The 16,543-nt window shown below is 42.6% G+C and overlaps 1 protein-coding gene across 1 annotated transcript in view; it reads left to right on the top strand.

Annotated features, from left to right (window-relative positions):
* Positions 1-16,543, top strand: part of RELN (reelin) — a 345,250-nt gene that overhangs the window by 165,012 nt on the left and 163,695 nt on the right. Inside the window, exons 9-11 of the mRNA XM_081331294.1 lie at positions 4,738-4,834; positions 6,663-6,903; positions 15,067-15,212. Of these exons, the coding sequence (XP_081187420.1) occupies positions 4,738-4,834; positions 6,663-6,903; positions 15,067-15,212 (484 nt within the window). The remainder of the gene's footprint in view (positions 1-4,737; positions 4,835-6,662; positions 6,904-15,066; positions 15,213-16,543) is intronic.

The raw sequence follows: 16,543 nt of genomic DNA, 5'->3' as shown, positions 1-16,543 counted from the left end.
AAAATTAAAAAGAATTAAATCCATGCCCAATTAAAACAGAAGTACAGATTAAAAACAATTAAAAGCCCATAATCCCCCATCAGGCCAGACCAGCTAATTCGAACAGATGGGTCTTCAGGCCCCGACGGAAAGTTCGAAGGTCTGGTGCCATCCGGAGCTCCACCGGCAATTGATTCCATAAAGCCGGAGCCCCCACAGAGAAGGCCCTCCCCCTGGGGGCCACCAGTCGACATTCCCTGACTGGCGGCACCCTGAGGAGGCCCTCTCTGTGGGAACGCACAGGGCGGAGGGGAGTCGATGCCGGCAGCAGGTGGTCCCTGAGGTAACCCGGACCCATGCCATGTAGGGCCTTAAAGATCGTGACCAACACCTTGAACCTCACCCGAAAGACAACTGGTAACCAATGCAGCTCGCGGAGCAAAGGTGTAACATGGGAGTACCGGGAAACTCCCAAAACAACTCTCGCGGCCGCATTCTGTACCAGTTGGAGCCTCCGAGTGGTCTTCAAGGGAAGCCCCATGTAGAGAGCATTACAGTAGTCAAGGCGAGAGGTCACGAGCGCATGAGTGACTGTACACAGGGCATCCCGGTTCAGATAGGGCCGCAACTGGCGCACCAGGCGAACCTGGGCGAAAGCCCCCCTAGTCACGGCCACTATATGCTCTTCCAAAGTAAGCCGTGAATCTAGAAGGACTCCCAAGTTGCGAGCCCTATCCACGGGGGGTAAGAGCTCACCCCCCATAGAAAGAGATGGAACATTTGGAATGTCCCGGGATGCTGGAATGCACAGCCACTCAGTCTTGTCAGGGTTGAGCTGAAGTCTGTTCCTCCCCATCCAGACCCGAACCGCCTCCAGGCAACGGGACATCACGGCGAGGGCATCACTGGGGTGGTTTGGGGTCGAAAAGAAAAGTTGGGTATCATCGGCATACTGATGATACCCAACTCCAAAACCACGAATGATCTCACCCAGCGGTTTCATATAGATGTTGAACAGGAGAGGCGAGAGAACCGACCCCTGAGGAACTCCACAAACGAGAGACCTAGGGGCCGATCTCTGCCCCCCTGCCAACACCGACTCCGAGCGTCCCAGGAGATAGGAGGAGAACCACTGAAGAACTGTGCCTCCCACTCCCAATCCCCTGAGACGCCGCAGCAAGATACCATGGTCGATGGTATCGAAAGCCGCTGAGAGGTCTAATAGGACTAGGACAGAGGAATGTCCCCTATCCCGCGCCCTCCAGAGATCATTCACCAGAGCGACCAATGCCGTCTCCGTGCTGTACCCGGGCCTGAAACCCGATTGGTAGGGGTCCAGATAATCCGCTTCATCCAGGACCAGAGGGAGCTGATGCGCCACCACACTCTCAACAACCTTCGCAAGAAAGCGAAGGTTGGAGACTGGACGAAAGTTGTTCAAAACGGCTGGGTCCAGGGCAGGCTTCTTGAGGAGAGGTCTCACCACCGCCTCCTTCAAGACGGTGGGGAAATAACCCTCACTCAAAGAAGCAGATATAACCGCCTGGAGCCAGCCTCGTGTCCTCTCCCTAGCTGCATAAACCAGCCAGGAAGGGCACGGGTCCAACAAACATGTGGAGGAGCTCAGCCTCCCCATAATCCTGTCCACTTCATCAGGGGTCACAGAATCAAACTCTTCCCAGATAACATTGACAAGACCGCCCGTGTCCTGATCGCCTGACTCTGCCCAGCTGGAGTCCAAACCGGTCCGAATCCGAGCGATTTTATCCGACAGATGATGACTAAATTCCTCGGCACGACCTTGCAAGGGATCCTCCCTCACCTCCTGATTGAGAAGTGAGCGAGTCACCCTAAACAAGGCGGCCGGGCGATTATCTGCGGACGCGATGAGGGTGGAGAAGTAATTACACCTCGCCACCCTCATCGCTGCGAGATAAGACCTAATATAGGTTCTTAACCGCAACCGGTCGGGTTTGGATCGGCTAGACCTCCAGCAGCTCTCTAGGCCCCGTTTCCGGCGCTTCATCTCCCGGAGCTCCGCGGAAAACCATGGAGCTCGCTGGGATCTGCGCCGGGTCAGGGGCCGCAAGGGTACAACCCGGTCAAGTGCCTCAGTGGCTGCCCTTCCCCAGGCTTCCACTAAGGCATCAGCCGAGCTGTGAGCAGTGGAGGCAGGTGGGGACCCCAGCGCCGCTTGGAATCTATCAGGATCCATTAAGCGTCTGGGGCGGTACCATCTAATTGGCTCCGTACCCCCACGGCGGGGGGTGGCAAAGCGGAAGACCAGCCGCAGGAGATGATGATCGGTCCATGACAGGGGCATAATAAATGGAGAGCCCCCACCTAGATCATCCAACCACCGTCTAGATAAAAAAATCAGGTCAAGGGTGTGGCCTCCCTCATGAGTTGGCTCTGAAATTACTTGCGTCAGGTCCATGGCCGCCATGGAAGCCATGAACTCCCGAGCTAGCTCAGATGAACCTCCCAGGGATGGTAGATTGAAGTCTCCCAAAACTATAAGTTTGGGAAACTCAACCACCAAACCCGAGAGGATATCGAGCAGCTCGGGCAGGGCTGCCGCTGTGAAACTAGGCGAAATGTACACCAGCAGCAAGCCCAACTGCGCCCCAGGACCAAATCTCATGAAGAGAGACTCACACCCGACTATCTGAGAAACGGTGGCCTCCCGCGGACATAAGGTCTCCCTAATGGTAACCGCCACTCCCCCACCCCTACCTTGAGCTCGTGGCCGGTGTAGCACCCGGAAACCTGGTGGGCAGAGGTCAACCAAAGGGACCCCACCCTCTAGGCCCAACCAAGTCTCCGTGATGCAAGCCAGGTCCGCATGCTCACCCTCAACTAAATCCCTAACGAGGGGAGCTTTATTAACCACGGACCTGGCATTCAGGTACACCAGCCGGAGCTCAGGAGGCTGCACATCCCCGCTCCCGGGACCTCGGGGAAGAACCAGAGGGTCGGAGCGCCTCACCGCTTGAAGACAGCGGAGACGGCCCTCCCGGTAACGATATGGCCCCCTGTCTATCCGCCTGCTGCCTTTCCCCGTCGTGGGAATTGGTAGTCCCACGACCCGCTCAAGAGCCCCAGATGTAACCACAACCCGCTCCCCCCGAACGCCGTCAGACCCAGGCCTGGCCTGCAACAAAGTTGTTTGGCTACCCCCCACCGCCAGACAACCACTACCCCCCACCCCCCTCCCCAACCCCCTAAAAAATTTAGCTAAAAAATTAACCAGGGGCCTCTTATTAGGTTTATATCGAGAGCCCCTGGCCTTTCCCGGTTGATAATACAAGGAGCCTTAGGTTGCTAGGAAGGGAAAATATGACACAGCATATTAGACCTGCATCAGTGACAGTCTTCCTATACCAGGGGTGGGCAACCTTGGCTCTTTTATGACTTGTGGACTTCAACTCCCAGAATTCCTGAGCCAGCCATGCTGAGAGAAAAGGGAGAGGTTTCTAAGCTGAGCCATGCTGGCTCAGGAATTCTGGGAGTTGAAGTCCATGAGTCATAAAAGAGCCAAGGTTGCCTACCCCTGTCCTATACCATACTGTTCTCTGGGAGATGAATAAGATGACTACTTAATTGAAAGAATCTACCGGTAGTTCTTGGACTTAACAAAAGTCACAATGTTGCTATAAAAAGTGACTTACAACAGGACCTTGCACTTATCATCGTTGCCGCATCCCCATGATCACATGGACAAACTTCAGGTACTTGGCAACCAACATGTATTTATATGATGGTTACAGTGTCCCCATCACCATTTGCCAGCTTCCGACAAGCAAAGTCAGTGGGGGAAGCCAGATTTGCTTAACAACCATGTGAATTAGCAATAGTGTTGAAAGAAAAATCTTCAGGTCCAGTCCAAGCCGGGAATAAATAAAATGGAGGCTGTTTGGAAGAGAGATTCTGTTTATTGAAGAACAGAACCAACACCATGGTGGTTCTGGGACAGCTGACTTCCCACAAGAGCAATAGCATTTATATACCGCTTCACAGCACTCTCTAAGAGGTTTACAGAGTCAACGTATCGCCCTCAACAATCTGGGTCCTCATTTTACCGACCTCGGAAGGATGGAAGTCTGAGTCAACCTTGAGCTGGTCAGGATCGAACTCCTGGCAGTGGGCAGAGTTAGCTGGCAATGCTGCATTCTAACCACTGCACCTCCCCGGCTCTTTGCTTAACAACCAGAGCAAAAAAAATAGTCATAAAATTGGGCGCAACTCATTTAGCTGCTTTGCTTATTGACAGAGCTTCTGGTGCCAATTATGGTCATAATCAGGGGCTACCTGTATAACTAAGATCGTCCAACGGTGATGAGGTCGGTCTTTATGCTTTAGGGACCCCGGCACGTATCGCAGTATTTCACTGTGTACCTTGGCAAGTATGGCGCGTGGCACTTCCTTTTTGCTACACCATTCCTTCTGTGTGCATTTTGAGTAGGGGTTGTTTAGTAATTTATTATACCCTCTCCTGGGAAATCTACCGCAGATTATGCTGCTCTGCTGTGATTTATCTTCCCTAAGTTATTCCTAACTCAGGGAGCATGCATTATTATGCTTTTTTCCACCAACAGCAGAGGAAAACTTGCCATCAATCAAAAAAAACCAACAACCCAAAATTGAAATATGGAAAATTAAGAATGGTGGCAAGGTCTCTCTCAGAAGAAAATGCCAAAAGGAGAATGTATCACTTAACAGGGCTATAAATATTTCTATTGTTATTGTTCTCCATAGGGTCAGGGACATGCCGCTTTAGTTACTCCGATCCAGACATAATTGTCTCCTATTCGAAGAATAATTCAGAAGACTGGATTCAACTGGAGAAAATTAGGTTTGTTATAACTCTTTCTCAGCACTGTTTTTCCCTGAAATGTTTTACAAAAGTTGGCTGTTGGATGTTTTATTTCACTGTTGCAGTTTTGCTTGTTTTGTTTTTTAAGAGGCATGTCGTGTGTGATTTAAAGTGACAGATTTTAAACAATGCCTTTAAAATAATAAAAATACAGATTTGAATTCTCTAGACACCTGTATTAGAGGGGACACTTTAGAGAGAAGCCAAAATAGTTTTGTGGTGCAACAGGAGAATCAAACAAGTTATAAATATGCTGAATGAATGAATGAATGAATGAATGAATGAATGAATGAATGAATGAATGAACAGACTAATTAAATGGGGAGACTAGGTTTTCACTACAAATAAATTTTGTCAAGGTAATGGTTTAGAAGCTAACCAGCTTGTATAATGTGAGATGTATGATTTAATGATGGGAATGACTCAGCAAGGTCTTTGTCCCTTTAAGAGCCTTTTTATAAAATGCTGTGTTCTCTCTCTTCTGTTTCCTGCTGTAATTGTGGTTTGTTGGATCCTGCTGTATTAGCACGTGTATGTATTTTGTTCCTAGTGTACATTGTAGTTGGTGTAAGATAAAACCCCATTTAATATAGGCCACTGTTTACTGTGTTTACTCCTGGGTTATCTCGTGCAATAAGGCAGTACATTCTCTGACAAATTTCACTTCTCCAATTCTCTACCTTTATTTTGCAAAGAAGACCCAATCAATCTTCTATTCTTCTAGATAGTCTAACAAGAGAATTGTGATAACATGGATAATACAGATAATCCTGTACTATCTCGCAAGTCCCATAGAAATCAAACAGGCTGTCGCAGCTCCAGTGCTGAACAATGAAGTGGAACAGGGTGAAGAAACAGCCAGTCCTACAGTGGTGGTTTGCTCTCTGAGAAACCAAGTTTCTACCACGATCGTGGCTTCTCGGGCTTACTCTTCCTCCAAAGAGGAAGAGCAAAATTTTAGTTCTTTCCCCAACTTTTGCTTGAATCTAAACAGGGGTCTTCAAATTGGGCAACTTGTAAGACTTGTGGACTTCAACTCCCAGAATTCCTCAGCCAGCCTGGGAATTCTATGGGACTCACAAGATTCTTCCTTGCAGAATTTAGCCCAGGGCAAGCTTTCATAGTTCTAAGGTAAATTCAAGTAGTCCTCAACTTACAACTGTTTGCATAATGACCGTTCAAAGTTACAACGGCATGGGGAAAAGTGACCTGTGGTGGTTTTTCACACTTACACCGTTGTAGCATTCCCACGGTCATGTGTTCAAACTGGCAGGAACTTATGCTGTGTCCCTTTTGCCCATTAGCTTCAGAATCAGAATAAAAGAGTTGGAAGGGACCTTGTAGGTCATCTAGTCCAACCCCCACACACCCAAGCAGGAGACCCTCCTCTGTCAAAGCAAAAGCCAGATTCACTTAACAACTGCGTTACTAACTTAACAACTTCAGAGATCCACTTAACCACCGTGGGAAGAAAGGTCAGAAAATGGGGCCAAACTCACTTAACCACTGTCTCACTTAGCAACCGAAGTTTTGTGCTCCCAAGTTGAGGACTTCCCCCTGTAAAATTCTCGAGTGTTTTACAAATTACTTTTAGGACATGTTTTTGCAGCCATGCAATTAGCAATTTTCGTTTTAATTTCAACAAAGGTTGCCAGGTTAATTCGTTGCCTAGAATTGAACTGTTTTGGTGGGAAAAAACAGGATGTCTTGATGATCAAATTATGAACTTTCTTTGCTTGTCACGGCTCTGTCAGCAACTAAAAAATAATAATTAATACTATTCATTTTGCCCACCCCTGTCATACAGAGCACCTTCTAACATCAGCACCATAATACACATTCTGTATCTCCCGGAAGACGCCAAAGGAGAAAATGTTCAATTTCAGTGGAAGCAGGAATATGTACATGTGGGTGACGTGTACGAATCCTGCTGGGCCTTGGACAACATATTGATCATCAACGCAGCTCACAGACAGGTTGTTTTAGAAGACGCACTTGATCCTGTGGACACCGGAAATTGGCTGTTTTTCCCCGGAGCCATTATTAAGGTTTGCTTAATTTTGATTTCTAATTTGCAATTAGCTTGACTCCATGAAGCATTGGATTCTCTCCTGAGAAAGAAACTCTGCTTGAGACGAATTTTTTTTTTAAAAAGGAGATATGTCTCCTCTAATTATTTCATTTTTGCCACCTGTCCCCGCATGGCGTAGCTTGGAATGTTGCATATGGGATTATCAAATGGAAATTTAATCTACAGATGAACACTCAAGCCCATCTGTGTGGCAAAGCAGTCAAGAATTATTAAACGTTATGCGTTTTCCAAATATTCTTCTCTGCTCCCTAACAAATATGGAGTTGATTATGGGTGTCCCATTGCTTAGCCGTTCTGTTTTCATAAGATGTCATAATCAAGCTGTGATGTTTTTATTATTACACTTAATTAATTAGCCTGAGTAGAACTTCAGATCTGATTCTAACAAGGGGCTTCGAAGCGTATGGGATCATGAAATTAACACCTGGCTACAACATTTTAAAAAGGACACGGTGGCTCAGTGGGTTAGGGCGCTGAGCTTGTCGATCAGAAGGTCGGCAGTTTGGCGGGTCGAATCCCAAGTGCCGCATAACAGAGTGAGCGCCTGTTACTCGTCCCAGCTTCTGCCAACCTAGCAGTTTGAAAGCACATAAAAATGCAAGTAGAAAAATAGGGACCACTCCGGTGGGAAGGTAACAGCGTTCCATGCGCCTTTGGCATCTAGTCATGCCGGCCACATGACCACGGAGACGTCCTCAGACAAGCGCTGGCTCTTTGGCTTTGAAACGGAGATGAGCACCGGCCCCTAGAGTCGGAAACGACTAGCACGCATGTGCGGGGGAACCTTTACCTTTACCTTTACTACATTTTAAAGCAGCTATATCATTTCGAGGCATCACATGGCTGTTCCCTTCAACTCCCCCATGATCCAGGAACAGACACGGTTGTTTTAAAAAGTTGCGGGTGTTCCCAGCCATCTTTTGGAATCAAACCCCAAACACTAAACAGCGCATTAGTTAATAAAAGATACCCTGGAGTTTCGGCTCCAGAGTCATACCAAGCAGCTTACTTAATAAAAGTAGCAAATATAAAATAAGAAAACAATCAAAGGAAATTGGCATACAGGATCACGATAACAAAGACGAAAAACTTACCTTAGCAAGCAGCAGCATCGCCATTTGGACCATTTTTGTTGATAGACAATATTAGCAACCAGAAATTTTTGAGGTCTGTAATTGCACATGCTGGTTATATAATCTACTTCGGGTATATTCATAAGTACAGGTAATCCTCAACTTATGAGGGCATTTGAGCCCCAAATTTCCGTTGCTAAGTAAGACGTTTGTTAAGTTAATTTTTCCCCATTTTATGACCTTTCTTGCCACAGTTTTTAAGCAAAATCACTGTAGCTATTAAGTTAATAACAGGGCTATTAAGCAAATCTAGCTTCCCCCATTGACTTTGTTTGTCAGAAGGTCCAAAAGGGGATATAACAACAACAACAACAGCAATAATAATGATAATGATAAAGTTCAATTACTCTGGGACTTTAGAACTCAAACCGACAAGCACCTGCCACATAACACCCCAGACTTAACAATTGTCAATAAGAAAGACAAAAAAGTCTGGATAGTGGACATGGCAGAGCCTGGAGACAGCAGAATAGACGAGAAAGAACTGGAGAAGATAACAAAATGCAAAGACCTACAAATAGAAATAGAAAGACTGTGGCAAAGGCAAGCCAGGGTCGTACCAATAGTCATAGGGGCCTTGGGTGCAATCCCAAAACAACTGGAGCACCACTTGGACACCATCATCGGCATTGACAAATTCACCATTAGTCAATTGCAAAAGGCGGCCTTACTAGGAGCTGCTTCCATCCTGCGACCAGATCTGTAATACCATCAAACATCCACATCTGCCTATCCCAGGTCCTTGATAAGGACTCGATAGGTAGACAAAAAGGCCAAATCCAGTCTGAACACCTGGCTGACTGTGGGATGATCGATGATGATGATGATGATGATGATGATGATGATGATGACGATAATACTAATACTAATAATAATAATGTTGAAAGGGACCTTGGAGGTCATCTAGTCCAACCCCCTGCTCAGACAGGAAACCCTGGCCTATATCATTTCAGACATGACCCCAGAACCCTGCAACCGTCATAAATATGAGGCAGTTGCCAATCAGCTGAATTTTGATCATGTGACCATAGAGATGATGCAGTCGTAATAAGTGTGAAAAATGGTCACTTTTTTCAGTTCGGTTATAACTTTGGTTAGTAAATGAGCTGTTGTAAAGTCAAGGGCCACCTTCGTTGCCACCTGCGCTTAAGACTTACTTTGCTTTTGCATATACTGTATTGCTTAGGATTATAGTGTATATATAAATGAATTTGGCAGACGTGTGGAGTAAAAGAAAATTGAGGGAGACGGGAGAAAAATTCAGGAGATGGATGTCTTCTCAATGGTCCACTGTGTGTCTAAAGATGTACAGGAGTAGCCTGTAAAACAGCCACGAAATACCGTTATCCGTGTTATAAATATTTCCGTTCTAACAACAGAAAGGAAATCTCAGCAGCAACGTTTGGTAAAAAAAAAAAAAATGGCAGCCAAAGTGAAGAAATCCTCAAGCAGAGTTTTGCTCATTTTATTTTTGAAGCTCAAAATGGAAGATCTAAAGTCTGTAGATATTCTCAACCGTCTAATTCCTGCTTGTCCAAAATCTGTTTGCTTTTGTTTTTGTTTGTTTACAAAAAGCAACCGGTGTTTTCTTTGAAAGCGTTTCGCTTCTCCTCCAAGAAGCTTCTGCAGTTGTGAAGAGAACTGAAGAAGCTTCCTGGATGAGAAGTGAAATGTTTTCAGGGGGGGAAAAAACCCCAGAGAATCCAGTTGCCTTTTGAAAAGCACCTTGTCTTCTGACTCATGAATAGCATATTTAGTAATTTCACTGTTTCTTTTCCACATGGAAATTGGTTAAGTTATGTCTCCTAATGAAGTATAGGTGATTGTGTATTTTTTTAAAAAAACATATACGTAGGGCCTTATAAAGATTCTTTAATGACACCGACCATATTTTTGGCAAGTCGGAGAACACAGGTGTGTCCTATAATGCAACTAGTATGGATTTCTCTCTCTCTCTCTCTCTCTCAAATTTTTTATAGCGTGGTGTCTGAACAGTCCTTCAATCACAATATGCTTTTGAAACGTTCCCAAATTACGGATACAAATATCTAAACCTGTGTTGAAATATTTAGCATGCAATCTGGAAATGCAGTTTTGCCAGCCCTGCCTATCCCTATAATTACACTGGCTAAATTCTTTTCTAATATCTTTGTTCTATGGAGGAATCTCTCTAATGGAATATACATGTGTAATCGGCAACGCTTTACGTTGTTTAATTGGTTTACTCTTGTTCCACAGTTGCGTGCATCTTTGATTAAGGCTTACATCAAAAGTGGGTGAATTAGAGCTTAGATATGTACTGAAGTTCTCATAAAATGCTTGTTAATATTCTCTTTCAAAACCAACCAAGGGTGAAGTATCTATCCATTAGGACAGTGCATTAGTTGATTAATCTTTCATTTTCTCTCTCTTTCTCTTTTTCTCTCTCTCTTTCTTTCATTCTCTCTCTCTCTCTCTCTCTCTCTCTCTTTCTCTTTCTCTTTCTCCTCTCTCTCTCTCTCTCTTTCTTTCTTTCTCTTTCTCTCTCTCTTTCTCTTTCTGTCTCTTTTTTCTCTCTCTCTCCATAGACTTTTAGAAAGTAAATTCTATTTGTCAACCTAATCCCCATCTGACATTTATTCCCATTACGCTTCATGCCGTATGGAGCTAGGCATGTGTTTTTGAAAATAGAAACCATATACTCTAGTATTATTATATATTATATACTAGATTTCTAACCATGAAAACCAGCTTAGTGACCTTGGGCCCCCCTCTCTCAGTCCAAGCCACCTCTCAAGGTTATTATGGGGAAACTAAGAGGAGGAATGTTTGATATCTTTGTCACCTTGAGTTAACAGAACAGATAAGAGAATAGCAAAGTCAGAAGGGACCCTGGAGGTCATCTAGTCCAACCCCCTGCTCAAGCAGGAAAGCCTATCCCATTACAGACAAATGGCTGTCCAAGTTCTTCTTAAAAACCTCCAGTGTTGGAGCATTCGCAACTTCTGTGACAAGTTTGTTTGCCAAAAATAATAAAAAAGCAGGATGCAAACGAAATAAATAAATGAACATAGTTATTTTATTCTGGTAGTAGGGTTCTGTAATGCAAGGATTCTACGTTCTTTGATAAGGAAAAATCAACTTATATAAAGCTGCAAAATGGATTAAATCTTTGGATGGCTATTTCTCAAGGGCCTATGAATTTATACTCAGCTCCTGATGATTAAATAAACATCTTTGGTTTTGATTTTTTTTTTTACTTTTATTTTTTTGAAAAGTGATTTGCTCATGGGATGATCTTCTGGGATTTCGTAAAAATTGCCTGCTCAAATATTAATTGGATCTGCTTAACTGTTCAAGATCAGCCAATGTTAACTAGTTGTTCACTATCACAACTTCTATATATCAGTCAAAAGTAATTAAACCTTTCATCTTTGCTGAGTAAAGAGCAGCTTTAATCCTAGTTGTATGTTTCTTTTAATTATGAAAAAGCCTGAATTATTCGCTTTGTATTTCAACCTTGTAACCCATTTATTTATTTATTTTTAAAAAACCAGCAATTACTGTTAAATATATAACTGTAAATGCATTAAGGTGTATCACAACTCTCCATCAATCTGCCATCAGATTTACAGTGCAATATTATAATTATAATTCAGGAATTATTCCTTGCTTTCAGCAGGGTAATGTTCAAATAGGCGGATTTCGAATTGCAGTCTCAAAATAAAAAGAGTGTGGGGGGGGGGAATTATAATTTGTTCCTAGCAATGCATAATATTGAATTCATGTTTGTGCACGCAATAACCTTTTTAATTAATTTTTTTTTTCCATCTTCATTTTTCTTTCCTCCTATTTAATCGGTTTGCAGGGCATGGGTTTTAATTAAAAACCTCTCTAAGAACGATCAGAAGTGGTTAAAAACAATCATTTAATATACGACAGTGATTATAAACTTGAGTGCAATTGAAACACGCCACTTGGTTTGTAGCAAACAATAGTCTAACTTGCATTTTGAAAAGGCACTTTCTGAAGCTGATGCAACCGCTCTGGCTGGGATTTTGTTGTTGTTGTTTTAAAAAAAAAAATTGCTTTTCCAGCTGGGTGGGTGAATGACAACTTCTTAATGGAGAAAATTGATGACTCTCCATTAAAGTAAAGGCACAAGTGCGCCGAACAGATTTTTTTCCATTCCGACACCAGCCTGTTGCAAACTGGCATTGCCCACATGCTGGACTCGCTCATCCCCAAATAACCTGAGTTGTGTGTTTGTTTGTTTTTTAAAAAAAAACAAAACTTCGTGAAGCTCTGATTGTCTGAAAAAAATATATCCGTGTCCATTATTTCACTGGCGAACCTTTTGAGAAAAAAGTGGAGATAAAATTAAACATGGGTATAGGCGACAACCAACCTTCCAGAAGTGGAAGGGAGAATTCCACTTAAAGATGTGAGCCATCACCTAATCTTCGAATCGAGTAAGCTAAAGGATCTAGTCCAGATGCAACCAGTTTTAAGCATCTTGAAGCTGCAGACTGAAAGGCTATATTTAATAAATAGAAAATGGCGCGTGGCTTTACAGTCGCGGTTATTAAAGAAATTTCAAATTTGAGATGGAATCAATGAAGGGATGAACTTTGTATCTCCCTCAACACCTAAAGAGGAGGAGGAGGAGGAGGAGAGGAGGAAGAAAAGAAGGAGGAGAAGGAGAAGGAGAGGAGGACAAGGAGAAGGAAGAGAAGGAGGAGGAGTTAATACCACTTTACAATGCCTTGTATGTTGGTGGAAAAAGGCTAACAAAATTGTGGGACTATGCTTTGATGTCCAAGCTAAGTTTGTATCTTAAAAGTAAATCTGTTGCAGAATTAAATTCAGTTTGCTTTACAATTTGAGGAACACATTTGTATCACACCCAAGATGTTGGTTTCTCATTGCAAAAAATGTTTCAGCTTCATAGGGTTATATATATATATATATATATATATATATATATATATATATATATATATATATATATATATATATATATATATATATATATGTATATATATATATATATGTATATATATATATATATGTATATATATGTATATATGTATATATATGTATATATGTATATATATGTATGTATATATATATATATATATATATATATATATATATATATATATATATATATATATATATATATATATATATATATATATATATATATATATATATATATATATATCTATCTCGCAGTAGACTTTTAATCAGAATTGACTAATTTATTTTATGGTCTATAGTGTGCTGACTACTTTTTCTGATACAAAGATTCTGTTTAGAGTTTCATGACTCTAGCTAATCTTCAAAACAATGTAATGCGCTCATGTAGATTTTTTTAAAAAAATGATATAATTCATTTAAAATCCAGGAATGAAATACTGAAAAAAATAACAATGTCCACGATATGTATATCCCCTGTGCAATTATTTACTACTTCTTTTTTCCACTTTTTCCTTTCTTATTTTTTTTTAAATTCTTTAATAAAAATGCATTTTTAAAAAAGGAATGCTTGAAAGAGTCACCTCTGTATGAAAGTTAATAATGTGATACAGTAAATATATATAAACTAATAACAACTAACAAACTAATACTAGCGATAACTGATTTTCATTGCTTTCATTATGTTATTTTGGGGGAGGGGGACTTACTGCAATGAAAATTTAAAATGCTTAGGCTACTGTCAAATAAATCACTGGAGGCTTTCAAAAAAAAAAGAGACTGAACAACCATTTGTCTGAAAAGGTATAGGGCAGACATGTCAAACACAAGGCCTGAGGGCCGGATCCGGCCCGCGAAGTGGTTTCATGTGGCCCCCGAAGCCATCCTGGACACAGTGAGGGAACGGCCCCCTCTGCCTTGGCCCTGGCCCAGAGACCCTCCTTCTGCCAGAGACCCTCAGATCTGTCCCACTCCTGCCCAGGCCCCCATAGGCACCCTTGATGCGAACAATGTAGAGCTGGCCACACCCACCCAGCAGGCCGGATGCACTCTAGCCACGCCCACCCAGTAGGCCACGCCCACCCTGGCCACACCCACCCGGCCCCCTGAGGGCAACCGCAATGCTGATGCGGCCCTCAATGAAATTGAGTTTGACACCCCTGGTATAGGGACTCCTGCCTGAGCAGGGGGTTGGACTAGAAGACCTCCAGGGTCCCTTCCAACTCTATTATTCTACAAATCACTCAGGGATCAGCCTGAATGAAAAATAGTTGGGCAGCCCACAGTGAGCATTAAAGAAGCAGCATAGTCATACAGGGAAAGCTACGTGTGTGTGTGTGTGTGTTTAAAAAATTAAAAGATGGCAACACAATTCAAGTTCTGCCATATTTTTTATGTCCGTCAAATGCCCTGTGTGTATACCTAATTGTGATTGACAAATATAGGGTTGCCATGATGAATAGTCACCAAAATAGGATGGACTTTGTAATGTTGCAGGATCCAGTCAAGTTTGGTCATTGGGACCCAAGGTTTAGTCTTCCACGTTTTCGGACTCATCCTTGTCTGTGGCTTTTTAGTTGTTGATTAGGTAGATTAAGTCTTTGGCTATTGTTTCCTTGTGCTGCCAGGCCCCTGGCCTCCTAAGTACTTGATAAGCTGGTAGTAAATCAGCACTCCTGTTGACAGACGAGGGCCCATTTGCCAGGCTTCAATCCCTTTCCCGGCTGTTTTTGTACCCGCTCATCCAACAATCATAATAGCTACAAAATTGAGTGTATGTCCTTTGTAAAGAACGTATGAACGAACATATGACTTTGTAATGTTAGGTAGAGCTTGAAGTTAAAAATGATTGTGTTTGAAAAAAATGATTCATCACTCAAAATTGGTGTGGAAGCAGGCGAGGCTGAATCTCTTTTTGAGTTTTAGTTTGTGTTATAAGCCATCTGTTAAATCATACCTCTTTTTCCCCGCAAAGCTCGCGAACAAAATTGACTTAATAGTTTCTTCCTGCGTGTGTCCTTCTGTAGCATAGCTGTCAGTCAGATGGAAATGCCATTTACTTCCACGGAACCGAAGGCAACGAGTTAAATTTCGCCACGACGCGGGACGTGGACCTGTCTACTGAAGATACTCAGGAGCAATGGGCTGAAGAATTTGAGAGCCAGCCCAAAGGGTGAGTGCTAACTCTTTTTTTTATTGAAAAGTTTTATCAAAGTTACAATATTATCCCATCCCAACCCACCCCTAAACCCCCCCTCCCCCTCCCCCACTTCCCAAAGCTGATTACAGGGTTACAAATATATAATAATCACAATCTAACTAACATTAACCAACTATATAAATAACCAAATACATAATGCACTTTAACCCTTGGTGGAGCAGTGGGCTAATGCCTCCTTAAGTAACACCAGCTGCCTGCAATTAGTGCAGGTTCGAGTCCCACCAGGCTCAAGGTTGACTCAGCCTTCCATCCTTCTGAGGTAGGTAAAATGAGGACCCAGATTGTTGGGGGCAATTAAGCTGACTTTGTAATAATGCCGCTTGGGGTGTGTGTGAAAGCCCTAATAAGCAGGCATAGACATAGAATGAAGGCTACTGCTAAGCTTGTAAGCCGCCCTGAGTCTTCAGAGAAGGGCGGGATATAAATGGAATTTAAAAAAAACAACCCCGCCTATAACATAATTACCAACAGTCTAAAATATCCAACTTATACTAATACAATAATAATACCGTATAATTAAAACTAATAAGAAAAAAGAAAAAAGAAAAATTTCCAATATAATAAATTATAACAATCTAAAATTTACTCATAAGCTAAATGGAACTTTTTAGTCCCATATTTTTCTGAATATAAGAGTGCTAACTCTTCAGAGGGATTGATATGATATCTTCAGCCAAATGTTTTGCTGGTTTTTAGCGACATGGGATAGTAATAAAATCATGGGATTCCCCCAAATTTTGAGGACAAAGGAGTCGAGAAGGGTTGGTAGCTTCCAAAGGATAAGGTTTTGAAACGACCCACTTTTTATTTACAAAAAACACTGTTGGCATCTTGATAAGAACATGGAGATATAAAACCTGAAGGAATCTCCTGTGGAAAAACCCAGAGAATATATATATATATATGGGGCCCCTATCGTGCTCTAATGACCAGATGACCGAAATTAATTTACAAATGCTTATCCCAACCGTTACTGACACTATATTAATATTGATGATATTGGCACTCCAAATAGAGAATACCGGTACATATCATGAACCATTAGCTCAGCAGAGGAGAAAGAGATTAGTTCCAGGGCAAAAATCTCATTTCAATGCCAGCGTGCTGGTTAAGTGGTTTTTATAGTGCATACAGTTTCCTCTGGAGATCTCAAGACATGATTCACGTTTTTCAACGAAGCAAATAAATGGTACAAGTAGGACAGTGGAAGCACATATTTACATCATGGCTGTGGATGTCACCTGTCCTCTGGCTTCAGATGTGCTTGATAGTAAGAAATTCCT

Source organism: Vipera berus (genome assembly GCF_964194415.1).
Source record: "Vipera berus genome assembly, chromosome: 6".
NCBI lineage: Eukaryota > Metazoa > Chordata > Lepidosauria > Squamata > Viperidae > Vipera > Vipera berus.
Note: the sequence above shows the minus strand (reverse complement) of the source record. Positions and strands in the feature narration are given on the sequence as shown.